The sequence below is a fragment of the Astatotilapia calliptera genome, chromosome 5 (assembly GCF_900246225.1).
Source record: "Astatotilapia calliptera chromosome 5, fAstCal1.2, whole genome shotgun sequence".
Taxonomy (NCBI): domain Eukaryota; kingdom Metazoa; phylum Chordata; class Actinopteri; order Cichliformes; family Cichlidae; genus Astatotilapia; species Astatotilapia calliptera.
Window position 1 is genome coordinate 25,420,483 of NC_039306.1, and position 14,374 is coordinate 25,434,856.

The 14,374-nt window shown below is 41.2% G+C and overlaps 2 protein-coding genes across 3 annotated transcripts; one reads left to right on the forward strand and one right to left on the reverse strand.

Moving 5' to 3' along the window:
• On the forward strand, window positions 1-6,174 carry tgif2 (TGFB-induced factor homeobox 2). Of its 2 annotated transcripts, none has more exons than XM_026168455.1 (4): window positions 1-320; window positions 1,753-1,991; window positions 2,664-4,079; window positions 4,975-6,174. In XM_026168455.1, exons 1-4 carry the CDS (start codon window positions 302-304, stop codon window positions 4,987-4,989), a joined length of 1,689 nt encoding a protein of 562 aa, XP_026024240.1. In that variant the 5' UTR covers window positions 1-301; the 3' UTR covers window positions 4,990-6,174. The 2 variants fall into 2 exon arrangements, with proteins under 2 accessions (XP_026024240.1, XP_026024239.1); XM_026168454.1 differs by lacking the exon at window positions 4,975-6,174 and adding an exon at window positions 4,494-4,845.
• A 1,126-nt stretch (window positions 6,175-7,300) lies between these two features.
• On the reverse strand, window positions 7,301-14,248 carry myl9b (myosin, light chain 9b, regulatory). The gene is made up of 4 exons (XM_026168457.1): window positions 14,107-14,248; window positions 10,708-10,911; window positions 8,275-8,436; window positions 7,301-8,177 (listed from the first exon to the last, which is right to left on the reverse strand). The coding sequence occupies exons 2-4, from the start codon at window positions 10,889-10,891 to the stop codon at window positions 8,002-8,004; spliced, it is 522 nt and encodes a 173-aa protein (XP_026024242.1). The 5' UTR covers window positions 10,892-10,911; window positions 14,107-14,248; the 3' UTR covers window positions 7,301-8,001.
• Between the last annotated feature and the right edge of the window lie 126 nt (window positions 14,249-14,374).

A 14,374-nucleotide genomic window follows, 5' to 3' on the forward strand; every position in this document is an offset into this window, starting at 1 on the left:
TCAAGATTAGCAAACCGCTGCAGGTAAAAGGAAGGAGCGACAGAAGACAGCCAACATTTATCTTTGCAAGAAAGCGAAGAGTGTGGTGGAAATGTGACTTTTGTTTTCTCCTCACCTCCGTGCGGCACAACTCTAGCGGCGACGGCTTTTAGTTTTTTTGGAGTCGGGACGAGAGCACCAACACCTTCGGCGCCTTGGAAGAAAGTGTCGCTGTGTCAACCATCGTTTGGCTCCCGGGCACGCTTTGTAACAACGAGCAACTTGGACAGCTGCGTGTTTTCCATACAGCTATCGACAAAGAATGAAAGCAGTCAAAAGAGGTGAGCTCTACTCGTCTTTTGCCGTGTCCGTTTCTCGCCAGCGGAGTGTCTGCCTACGAGCCCCTGCGTGGCTTTTCGCTGTTGACTCTGGCTGGTATGCGGGGGTTTTTGTTGCGAGCAAATGCAGCGTGTGTTTGTGTTGAAATTTGGAGGGACAGCTAGCCAGCTAGTTATCTCTGGAGGCAGGCATGGTGTCCATCTGGCGGAGCGACATGCGGGGAGGCTGTGCGTCCCTGCTCGCCTCCTTTTGTGCCTTCCACATGGCTAATTTACCCGTTTTCCCTCCAGGTTGGTCATATTTTATTTTATGCAAGTAGTGGGGGTTTTTGTTTTGTATTTTGAAATGCATCCTAATTTCTCTAACAAAGCGGTCTGTTGTGCATAGCTGGGCGATCATTTTTTTCTTTTTACGGTCTCAGCAGCCTGAGGCCGTGACCATGTATTAAACTTTTTTACTTTTTCAAGGCTTTCCAAGGCGACCCCGAGCTCCAGATGCCTACAAAGGTAGAGAGGACATTTTGTAAACACAAGTTGATCAGCGTGATGCTGATGTGACAAGCTGGCCTATCGGAATGAAACCTTACTAAGCCAGCCCTGCACTGAATTGTATTTGCTTGCTGTCAGTAAGATAGTTTGGAGAGTTTTTTTTGTTGTAGATCTTAAAGGGTCCGTGCCGTGAGCCAGTGGAGTTGTAGTATCACGTACGTCACGCCTCTTCGGGGCACTGCAGGGAATGCCTCAAATCTCTGTCAAGCGAGAAGTCCTGTCTTTTTTTGTCAGACCCAGTTTGACCACATTAAGGCTGTTTTTTGAAATATCTATCCTATTCATAGAGTCGGGCTGTCTGAAATGTTTTTATTAATAGTAATAGCTGTTTTATTTCCCTCCTGCCCTTTTTGTTGAATCGGCTCGAGGTGCTTTGCATTGTCAATAGATTCCTGGGCCACTAGCTACTGTGATGTTGATATGGCCACAATGTCTTTGTGAGGACAGGCGCTACCCCCGGGGGTCAGGTTTCACCCAGCCCCACAGAAGGACATTTACTGCATTCACTTGCCCACCCCTGGGATCAGGCATGCTCCATTTTGAGGGGAGATTCCCTCCAGTGCCAACCATAAGTCTTTTTTTTGCAAGGCATGTGTAGCACAATATCACAAAGCTCTTGTAAATCTGTTTGTTACTATGTAATAGTTAAAAAAATAGCAGTAAACAAGTACTGTTACTTTTATGTCCTTGATCAAACGGTTACCTTCCTTTAATGTTTGTTTACCTGGTGTCTGAAGAACTGTGCCTAAACCACACCATGCATGAGCCAGAATAAGTGATGGGTAACATCAGAATCAGAATACTTTATAAGGACTACCTCCTACAAACCAAGTCAGCCAGGGGTGTAAAAGTCAAAGTGACTGACGTCTTGCCTATTTTCTCTCAGCTCTCACAGAGGATACTTGCCCGGAGCGTGAGGAGCACACCTCAGCGGACAGCGATGATGGCTCCCCGCTCGACCTGTCAGGAAGGGGACTCTCTGGGAAGCGCCGTCGCCGTGGTAACCTGCCCAAGGAGGCGGTGCAGATTCTCAAGAGCTGGCTGTACGAGCACCGCTTCAACGCCTACCCTTCAGAGCAGGAGAAACAAAGTCTGTCGAGCCAAACCAGCCTCACGGTGCTGCAGGTAAGGAGCAGGTTTTCATTTATTGATTTATTCTTTTCACTCGCGAGAGAAACTTGCATCAGAGGCACGACGCTACGTCTGTTAGTACAAACAAGTGTGACGCGTATTTGGCTGATGATGTCTGATGGATTGTGCATGTAAATCTAAAAGCACTTGCTGCTTTAACTGCTCTTTCTGATTGTGAACAAGTGAAAGCAAAACAATAGTTGAATGTTAGTGGAATGTATGCATTGTACTAAAGAGAATAGCATTTTTCCCAGCCTTCCTTTTTTTTACTTTGTTGCATCAGTGGTAGACGTTTCCTCTTTCCCTCCCAACACGTAGGCATGCACAGACAGGCTGCATTAGATAAGGCATTTGCAGATCAGTATGAGGCTGCAGCAGAGTTTCTTGTTATGTAGTCAGTTCACTGGAATGCCTTTGACTGGCTTCTCTGTGGCTCAGCATATTTGAGCTCAAACCTTCATTGCTGCCAGCTGTATGGGGGCACTCACGCCTTGTCTTGTCATGTGAGAGGCTGTACCACTAGAGGGAGTGGTGCTTGGGTACAGGTTTAGGTGAAGAAACGTTGCTGTTTGCGTCAGTTGTCTGACACTTCTTTTAGGCTGGTAAGCAGAAAATATTGGTTCTTCTCATACCTGAAATCTACAGTTTTTGTATTTATTTTCCCAGATCTGTAACTGGTTCATCAACGCACGTCGCCGCCTGCTCCCTGACCTGCTTCGCAAGGATGGCAAAGATCCCACCAAGTTCACCATCTCTCGCAAGGTTGTAGGTAGAAATGAGGGCCACTCCTCTCCCAACCCATTGCCGGAGCGCCCATCTGTCATTCATTCTGCCCCTGTTTTCGACCTCGGTGTTCTCGGAAGCACAGCAACAGCTATTCTGACAGGAGCAGGTTACCCTGGTAAGGAAGTGTCAGTCCAGGCACTGATGAAGCTGGATGCACAAAGTCTGCTGATGAAAGTGAAAGAACAGGGGCCTTATTTGGCAAGTCTTGCCAGCAGAAATACAGCAGCTAGCACCACCAATGGCCTCTTCAACACACCTCCACCAACTCCTCCAGATCAATGCGCTCCCCCGGACTTTAGTGCTTTGCGCCTCCTCGCAGATGTAGCTGCGCAGAAAGCTATAGAGCTGGAAAACGAAATGAAGCTGAAGAGCCAGAATAAACCCACAGAGACTGAACAAGCAGAGTCACAGAGCAGCACTTGTAACCGAGAGATAGGCCTCACACCTCCTCCAGAAGACAACCAACAAGTCTTGGATCCTTCCAGGGTGCAGCATCTAATGGAGACAGCTATGACCGTTCCAGCATCAGATGTGCCTTCGGGAAAGGATTCGGTGCCTGCGAGTACAGAAGCATCTCTTCCAGTCCCAGCTCCAGTCTTTTTCTCAGCTCCAGGGATATCACCTCTTCATATGAATAAAGTCATCGTTTGCCACATAGAGCAGGATCAGCCTCAACTTCTTACAGCCCATCTGCCAACCATGATGCCAGTACCTGCCTTAGTCTTAAAACAGCAAGATCCTCACAAACCAGTAGCTGCTCCAGCCTCACCAGCTTTAGCCTTCAGCTCAGTTGCAACTCCGTTGTCCACTACATGTCCTGCAAGTGTGCCGGGCTCAGTGCCATCCCCAGTCCTTCTGCCAGTCACAAATGTATCTTCCGTCTCTGCAAATCAGGAGTTATCCACAAATGTAGCTGTTGTTCCACCCACCAGAGGAATACCACTTCAGCTGCCATGTCCCAGGTCCCCCTCAACTCCAGTTGCAGTAGCATGCCCACTGCCATCTTCAGCTGTCATGTCTTCTGAAGCCCCAGTTACAAGCCCAGCATCAGCCTCTGCCCAGGTTTCAGCCGCTGCCTCAGTTTCGCCCCAGTCCGCATCCATCACACCTCCTCTTGGCCTCAGTTCCCAGCACACCGCCTCCCAGCAGCCCACGTCCCCGAGCAGTACCAGCACAAGTAGCAGTAGTTCACAGAGGAATTCAGCTTCTGTGCCCCGTGTTTGGAGCATGGTCACCAGGCAAAGCCGCTCCCTGGGGAAAACCCCCATTAGTGCCGTGTGGGGCCCACTGCACCCGGTGAGTGAAACTGTCAACTAGGAGCTCTTTTAAAAATATATATATATAGTTGTGTAGACCAAACACTAATTTTAGTATGGACAACACTATATTGGAGAATGTATTATTATTATTTTTTTTATTTTTTTATTCATCACCAGTACGTTTTGATATGATTTTTAAACCTGAGCCTGTAGAATGTGCAGCGGGGAATTAGTTAATCAGATGTGCAAACTGGGATGAAGTAAAGTAACCAACATAATGGTACTTATAAAATAGAAAAAGAGATGGGAAAGAGACTGTGTTTATTATGCTGTTTGACAACAGAAGGGGGTTTTCTTAAATCACTTTCATAATGAACATTCCTGTAGCGTAAATGCAAAAAAAAATTTTTTATGTTTGTTTTGTTTTTTAACCTCTTACCATTTTTACCAGGATGTATTGATCGCCCACTTTTTGGTGTAATTGGCACCACCAGCAAAGTTGGCCTCTTTAGTAGCAGTACTGGATTTTATTGAATGTACAAAAGACACTGACTGCGAAACATCCACTCCCCTCTAGGATAAAAATGAGGGCATGGTTTTGTTTTAATATTCACATCACCATCTTCTTAGTTTAGTGCAATGTGTTTATTTTTTATTATTATTATTATTATTATTATTCATTTTTTTGGGATGAGAGAAACTGATTTTTACAGCAGCAAGCTCGGACCCTTTCATAATGTATTCCTGTTGTTTTAGTTAAAAGGGGAGTGACTTGTTGTGTCAACTTTCTGCGAAGTATATGCTTTTTTTTTTTTTTTTTTTTTTTTTTTTTTGCCCTTTTTTTTGCCCTTTTTTTTTTCTACAGTTATATCTGTAGTTTTAATTAAAATCAGTATTATAGTGATTTAGCCAAAAACATGTTTTTCTTCTAGGCAATCATCTGTTAACATGAAGCCCTCACAACTCGACACGACACATTCAGTTTAGTGAGAGAAATGGTGCTTTTATGGTTTATAATATTTATGGTTTCTATGTTCCCATTTTATTCAGCAGATATTTCTCTGTGCACATAGGTTCTCTGCAAAGCAAATGTACCACACTCAGTAGCTGACTTTTTGTATATTTAATGTTCTAGTATTTCCTCATCTGTGATTTCCACTTTTATTTACAAATGGTTTCTATAGACTTTCTAATCATAAAGTTTTAGTTTCCATGAAACTGTAATAGGATGAACCACAATTTGTGGCTAAATGCCATCTCAACTTTTAACAGTAGCAGTGTTTGTGTGAAAGTTACATTTGTATGAGAATAATGCTGTAGCAAAAGTTAATCTACAATACTATCATGTTTACCAGTGTTACCGAGCTGTGTTTAGCTCAAACGGTTAGGTTTATTCTGCGTTTTTGTTTAAATAAATGTGTGGGTTGTAAATGTTGTCATACTGCCAAGCATCGACCATCACAATCATTCCTAGAAAAAATAAAATAAAATTCTTTTTTTTTTCTTTCCTGTCTTGCTCTTGTCAGATATGAACATGGGAAAATGGTCATACATTTTTATTTTACTGTTGTTGTTTTGTTTGTTTTTTTTTGTTTCCTCACTGCCACTTGTATTTCAGGATTTAGATTTTTCTTTTTAAGGCTTTATTTTGTTCAGGTATTCTGTCTGATGTGCATTTATACCTCAATTTACAAAAGTCATGTCAGACTTGGGTCATGTCAAGGATATTAAGTATTAAACGCAATGTTTCTTTCTTTTCTTTTTTCTTTCTTTTTTTCCATTGATGCTAAATCATGTCACTGTGAGTACACCTTAATGGTTGTAATACTGGATGGATGACTAAGGCGTTTTTGTTTAATGGCAGTGCTTTATATTAAGTTTCCTATGATGTGCTTTTTTTTTTTTTTTTTTTTTTTGATGTTTTGACTTAAGCTTTATAACTGTGTGGCCTCTGTAGAGCTACATGCATTCAAAACGTGATCATTCAATTTCATGTGACTCGCAACTGACTGCTGGTAGTATGGCTGACTGTTGTGCCTTAAACCTACAACTGATTAAGATGTCTCATTTTATATTAAAGACTTAAACAGTCTGTGCAATATATGCCTTAAATTTAAAATGTCTTGTCTTTTTTTTTTTTTTCTTTTCTTTTTTTTGTATGAGCCTTTCAAGGAAATAAAATTTCAAAACTGTTTATAAATGTTTCATTTGTCTTTGTTTTGCTTCTGAAAGCAAATTGATAACTTGAGTTCCTTCTGTGCAGTAGTGGGGTTGACCTTGATTTCTTCAAACATCTTGGCTAAAATTCAGAAATTTAAAAACCTTTGAAGCTGCTTTTAAAGGTTTAAATATCGAAGTTTCTAACTTGCAATCTGTCTATCATTGTGAGATGTTTCGTTTAAAAAAACAAACAAAAAAAACAGGAAGCATTCTTTTTTTACTTTTAGCAAATTACAAAATTTAAATGACAAAATATCTATTTGAAACAGCTTTCAAATAGCATGTTTATTTTAGCCCATCTACTACTGTGTGTGTGCACATGTACTCCCAGATATGGTTTTAATCTAAACGAGTAAAAATATGATTCTGTAGGGTTTATGGTGGCACTTGTCTTTATATACAGAGGCAAGAAGTTTTATTACAATTGGACCAATTTAATGGGACAAATTGATTTGCTGTTGAGGAAAATCTTTATTTTACTGTCCAGATGTTATAATAGCAACCCAACACCTAGATTTCTTCTGGTCTATGATATGAGATTTAAAAATGTATTTAAGCAACTAGAAAGGGGGGGGGGGGTTGCAACATACAACAGCTCATGCATATTTGTTTCTGTTCATATGCAAGTCATGTAAACATAGCTGGGATGTCATATTTCTCAAAATGAATCCAATGTTTCTTTCTGTCCTACCTCAAAGGCTCAGCCTAACAAGCAGAGAAAAAAAGGGTTACATTTTAATCAAATTTATTAAAAACTGGTCCATTCTCTTTAAACCCCTGATAAAGACACAAAACAACCAAAAACCATTCATGTCAGTAAATGTGTGTTAGTGAATATGTACTTATTTAGTTAACGCTGCAACATGAAGTAGCTGTAAGTAAATATTTATTGGTTGCATTCCAGCTCAATTTAAGTATCTGGCAGTTATGTAAAGCACAATACTGTACTGCAGCTTTGTAGGAAAAAAAGCGCTGTCATGAAATGCTAGAAATGTTTGAATGCAGGCATGGTGCAATATTTTAAAAATACGCCGAACACACTCTCCACTCACTTTATTTGCCTGAGAAATTTCGAAACTGAATTCCTTCAACAACACAGACATACCCGATCCTTTAACAAATACACACAACCAGCTGACGGGAGGATGATCTCACTTTTGACTGCCATTCCTAGTGACCATTTCAACTACAGGAAATATTTGCACCACATTTGATTGTCTAAACCGAATAAAAATGATGAAAGGTCAGGTTTTTTTTTTCTTTAATCTGTTTTCATCATACAAGGATATATATTAGACAGAAAAGGAGACAAGTTGCGCAGGTGTGGTAGCTAACTGGCAGGAAGAGGTAAACATGGCTGGTATTGTATGAAGTACGTCAAATGGCCTCTGCACAAATACACAGATCTGCTTAATGCATCTCCAAAATCCAATCATGTTGTCTACAAAGGCCAGAAAAACTGCAGTCAATATGGATGAAGACAGGTGCAACATCTGGAATGATGTTTAAATGTAAAAAACAAAAAAGTGGATCTCAAATTACTTCAGACATGCCACCCTTGTTAAACATGTAGGTATTTAAATGTACAATAATTTATTTCTGCCATTTTATAAAAGATATACTTCAGTCCTACATGAATTCCTTTCAAATCTGCAAGATTGACAAAGACAGGAGCTACAGATGGATTTGTGGTGCAGCATGTGTGAAGGGGGGAGGCCAGAGGCAGTCATTTTCTCCCTCTACTCGTCATCCTTGTCTTTGGCGCCATGTTTGAGGATGCGGGTGAACTCTGCATAGTTGAAGTTGCCCTTCTTGTCGATGGGAGCCTCCCGAAATAGCTCGTCCACTTCTTCATCTGTGAAGCGGTCACCCATGGTGGTCAGCAGCTCTCTCAAATGGTCCTCGTGGATCACACCTTGGACGTGGAGAATTGAGAGGGGAGTTAATGATCCGAGCCCTGGCAGAGTGAAACGGGATTTGTGCGTGTGTGTACAAGATGCGTATTGACCCACCAGATCCCTCCTCATCAAAGCAGGCAAAGGCATTGCGGATGACATCCTCGGGGTCTGTTCCATTGAGCCTCTCTCCAAACATGGTAAGGAACATGGTGAAGTTAATGGGCCCTGGTGCTTCGCTCATCATCCCCTCCAGATATTCATCAGAAGGGTTCTTACCTGAGGAAGAATATCGTCACATGCATCCATCGCTCATCTAGGAATTAACATCTTGTTGTCTGATAATAAGAAATAATCGGCCCAAACCAGCAAGTGTGGATGAACATTTAAGTGTCACTTATAGTTAGTTTACCTGGAATCACAGGTCTTTGCTATTCTTGTTGTGGTCCTTACATACTCAACCCAAGATCCATTTTAATTGCACATTTTCCTGCTTTTGGTAATCCTGTTTTAATAAATATTTCAAGTATTCTTTCGTACTCTTATGTACAATTTGAAGTGGTAATGACTTCCACCTCAACACCCCTCTAAAAATCAACGTTTTCTGTATATTATTTGATTCAACTTTCAGCCATGTGAATCTCCTTTCTGTTGCAAATCCTATTTAACAAGTATATTGACTAAAATCGCAAAAGTGTCTTTAATATAGTCAGTGTTGGTCAAGTTACTTGAAAAAAGTAATCAGTAACTAATTACTGATTACTTCCCCAAACAAGTAATCCCGTTACTTTACTGATTACTTATTTTCAAAAGTAATTAATTACTTAGTTACTTTTTAAAAACACAATTTACAACCTGAATAGGTGATAAAGCGATAGATCTTTCAGCCCAATTCTACTTTTTCTACATAATCCATCATATAAAATGTAATCAAATGGAAAAGTCTCTTTTTAAAATTTAACGGGAGGTCGAGACCTACTACAGCCGGGAGGAACACCGCTTTCCCGGCACATCGTGCCTCAACCTCCCGGTCGGCTTCGAGCCGCCATCCGAAGAATGCGGCTAAAAGTTTTGCGAGATCTCGCAAAACTAACTCGGGATCTCGCAAAAGTCCGTCTTAATTTTTTTTTCTCCCATGTCCCCTGCGGGGCTCCGTATTTAACTTCATGCATCAAGAAAACATTTAATTATATGCAACATTCTCTGACTTGAATAAATTAGTTTAACATTTAAATCTATTTTCTGCACATTCCGGCACATAAAATAAAATATTTTTTTGTGTTTACACTCAGTCTTTCAAATAGATGCAAGTAAAACACAGCAGAAAATAAATAAAGTCAAAGACTAGCGGTCCCTTTGCTCTATTTTCACCTGTAAAGCAGGACTGCTGTAGGCGGAGGTTTACCCTGGTGCAGGTGTGCCGCAGCGGTCAGTTGAAGAATCCGCGAGTTTCTCTGTGAATTTCCCATTACGTCATTGCGCACTCGGTGCTTGCTTGGAAGTTTAGGGGTTGTTTTCGCTGTAAAAAGAAGTTTTCTTCCCACGCACGATGGACACTAATGTTTTTGTCACTTTTTATGGAATCAAACTCAAAGTAAGGTCAGTACTTCCACGCTTTAAACGCTGCACGCTCATACTCTCTCCTGCACTTGATATTTGATCCATTGTTGATCTGCACACAGCTGTTGCCACGAACGTAGCACTCGCTTATGTCACTGTCATGAGACATTCTCGCAAAAAGATTCACGGTTTTAGTAACGCAGTAACGCAGCGTTCCTACGGGAAAGTAACGGTAATCTAATTACCGTTTTTGCAATAGTAATCCCTTACTATACTCGTTACTTGAAAAAAGTAATCGGATTACAGTAACGCGTTACTGCCCATCTCTGAATATAGTACAGTTGGCAACCTTGTCATACTTGCACTTCTTATTAAACTTAACAGAGTATGGACTGATCCCAGATTACCATGCATCTCATTTGCACTGGTTCTGTACTGCAGTGCAAAGTGTGCAGCTACTATTTGATTTCTTTTGACGAAGCACTGGACTCGATCACACTGCAGTAACCAAAACTGTGTCAGAACTAATGCATTTAGAACCAGTTTTAAGTATTTGATCTCTGTTACAGTTACTATGTTACACTTCATTTTGGGATTATTTAACATATTTATTTTTTAATTAAAAAGGCACATTTGACTAGCTAAAGCCTCAGTCTTATATCTTAATATATATGTATTAAAAGGGCTGTTCCAGTACTTTGGTGCTGAACTTCCACACACTTGGAAAACATTTTTCTGATTCCCTAATTTTTCACTCTCTTTCTGATCTCCCTGCCTAAACTTGGAAAACAGAAATAACCCTGACAACATCATCACCATCATCACCATCATCTCTGGCAATCACCAGAACTGCAGTTTTGCTAATCCTCCAGTTTTATAATGTGGAAAAAACAATGCCCTCAATTCCTAAGGGAAGTTCCTCTTACAAGTAAAATGTGACCTGTTTAGTAGTATATATTTTGTCACGTCTATAAATGTAACACTGTTTACCCAGAGAGGCCAACATGTCATGCAGATCTTCCTTGTCGATGAAACCATCTCTGTTCTGGTCGATCATGTTGAACGCCTCTTTAAACTCCTGAATCTGAGACTGATCAAACATAGCAAAGACATTGGAGGTGGCTCTCTGCGGGCGCTTCTTGGTGGTCTTTCCCTTGGCACGTTTGCTCGACATGGTGGCGTCTGGATCTGGACCTGTGCACATATTCGTAAATTAGATAAAAGCGTTGTAACCCCCAAAGACATTATACAAAGAGAGAGCAGTCTTTTTTTTTTTTTTTTACACAGCGAATGAATTGTGAATTAATGACACGCGGTAGTAACATCACCTTAGTTACCCAGCTCAAGATGTCGTACTTCTTTGGGACTCGACCACATTTATCTACTCTTTTCCTGCACAAACCTGCCTGTCCCTCTATTCTCCGCATCCTATTGCACGTTGGCTCCAACACAATCAAACAATTGAACACACTCACATGCGCAGACAAATGGAAAATCCCTGCAGACCCTGACACGAGTGGCAGGTTTAATTCTGGAAGGAGATTGAGTTAGCTGCTGCTTGTACTGTGAAGACATGTCATTTTCACACTCATCTCAGCACCTGACATTTAGCGAGACTGCGATTCCCTCTCTAGGGGAAGTGAGAGAAAGAAATTTACCAGCATGGGGGCAAGCTGAAAAAAAAGAAAGGAAAAGAAATGACAAACCAACCCCCACACACACCACCTAATGTACATAATGCCAATTCTCTTATGGTTTAATGATGATGTGGATAATGGTGTCAAACTCCACATAATGTGCCTATAATTTACATAATTTTTATATCCATCAAACCTTTTGGTGACTTGTGCCTTATAGATCAGACCATTGCCACCCTGGAAGAGACTGCTCCCATAAGATTAGACACGTTTCATCACAGGATGTGAAATACAAGAGTGAGTCAGTGACAGCTCATTGCAACTTGTGCAGCCTGAGAAAACAGACAGAATGTAGCATCGCGTCTTTTCTTCATCAGCGTCATGTGATTCTATTAGAGTGATTAGAACAATAGCAAGGGAGCATTTCTGTTTATTTTCAACTCTTCTGTTCTAGACATCATACTAGAATAAACTTCCCAAACACTGACTAATACATCTTGTGTCAAGAAATGCTACCTAACAATGATTACGAAAATAGAAAAGCAGTACAGTAACGGTCAATCAGCAACGCACAGACACACTGTTTGTTCTTTCAGCATGTGCTGGTTCTCTATATCGGCTCTCAGTCATCAAAAATAAATAAATAAATAAATAAAAAAATACAGTAGGCTGTGCATATTTCCACAGCAGACAGCAAGTTTTGTTTAACTGCTCAGATAATATGAAAAGCTTTTTTTAGTTTCTCCTCACATGAATCTGTCGATAAGTTGGCCAAACTGCTTTAGCATTGGTTTAAATGTGTGTACTTAACAACTCTGTGCAGAAAAGGTGAACACAATTCAGTGTTTGTTTGGTTTTTTGTTTTTGAGACAAAATGAACTATAATCCCTTTATTTAATTGCATGCTTTAATGGCTACGTGCATTCTTCACTGCTCCATTTTCACAAAAGGTAATGCCTCTGTAACAGTGTCATCGTATTTAAAGGGCTGGGCTAGTCTTAAATTTCTGCGTCTCCTGTGCATTTTGCCAGCATGATTCATAAAAGGCTTCACCGAAAAGCATGTGAAGACAGGTTTGCCTATCTAACTGGTCCTTTATCTTTTTAAAACTAAATATAAAAAGGTTCTTCTTGTGTTGATTTCTATACAGATGAATGCACTGTGATAGAATTTGAATTTTTATTGCCAATGCAAATCAGGATGTCCGACCTAGGCTCTGCCCCAAGTTTCCAAATGTCTAACATTTACATAAAGACATAAAAATCCAGATATGGATCTGCATGCTTGGGTTCCCGCTAAAAATGGTACAGGAAGGGTGTTTATACAACTGTGTGCCAAGTGAAGCAGAGACACACACACTCTCATTCCCTCTTTCATCACAGACACATGTTGGATTAATCCTTCCTTTCATTTGGCTACTGTTTGGCTGGTTCAGTCCCATTGTGTGCCAGAAAAATGAAGCAATCTGGAAGGTGTGCAATTGGCCCAAAGCCTTCCCATTCTCCATCTCTCAGTCGTTGAGGAAGCTGGAAACAAAACAGTGTATAGCTCTACTTGATGGTTTCAGGAACAGAGGAATTCCTCCGCCTGATTACAGCGTCTCCCTCCTGCCTAGATGGTAAAGTCCTCACACAACACAAAACGCTTGGATTATGCAGACACTTTGCTTAAGTCTCAAATGAAGTGGCTCAAGCGTAAACAGTCCAATGTGAGGTATGTAGTGGAAATTAGTTATCTGTATTGTGGAGTCTTGTTTGGCCTCACTGATAGAATTCTTGCAGTGTAATGAGAGAGGCTCACTGGTATGTATCTCTACATCGATATCGCTTTGAAATGAGATCCATGTAAACTTCTGACAGACTCTGTGAGAGTGAGATTATGTCATAGCTCACATTTTTAAGCTGCAATAAGACAGAACCTGGTTTCAAGTCCCTCTGTATCTGGTGCTGTAGCAACAGCTAAAAACTCCCGCATTCTCCACAGAGTGAATCAACAATGATTCATAAAGAAGCTGAAAAAACAAGTATTTTTGACAGCAACGTAAGCGTTTGGCTGACGTGCCTCAGCTCAGCTTGTGTTAACAATTGTATTTGTTCTCCGGCTGCCTCGGCTCCTCCATGGACCCTTTTATCCACCGAGGAGTGACAAAGCTTCTCTGTCCCTCTGGCCAACGAGGACAGACACCCACGCTCACACTCTGCTATCATCAAACATTCAGGCTGTCATCCCACAGCCTTATATCAGGTCGTGCAGGTCAATATTACTGAAGCGCAGACCAAGAGGCCAACGGTCAGGAATTCCAAAAGCAAACAGAGTGAAGAGAAATCTCATCGCCTATAAAAAGACATCATCAGAGGAGTGTGTGTGTGTGTGTAAGACAGTGTGAATGACACGGCTCTAAACGGGTCAGCTGCATTCAGAAATTCCCCTGTTTAATGTGCCTTGGTGATGACATGGAAGTAAGCACACATCCATACAGTTTATGCACAAATTCAGACTCTGAGATAAATAACATCTTCAAGTTTCTCCCTGTCTTTATCAAGGGATGAAAATTTCCTACTGCTCCTTCCTTGTTTCCCATTTCAGCAGCTCCCTGTAACTGTATCCTCACTTTCACCCTCGCCACTGACAGATGAGCATTGTACCCAAAAATCTACACATCAAATTCACTTGTGGCCCACCAAACAACAGCTCTAAAGCTATGTATTGTCTATTTGTTCAATCCAGGCTTAAAAACAGCTTTTATTCTCACCTTTCCTTCAAGTAGAAATGTTTGGGAGTACTTCAAACTCCTTTTGTCTGGCCCCGAAACAGCAGTGGGAAGAGAAGCAGGCACTGAAAAGTTTGCTCAAAGAGTCAGACTCCCAGTGGGTCCCTCCCCTTTCTATCCGAGCCAATGGAGAGACTGGCCTGTCCTGCACAAAGACATCCCAGGCCAGGCCATTTCTCCATACAAGGCAAAAGAATGCACAGGCTACAGCTTGCTACTGCCACAGACGCTGCTCGGGATGTTTGGGGGA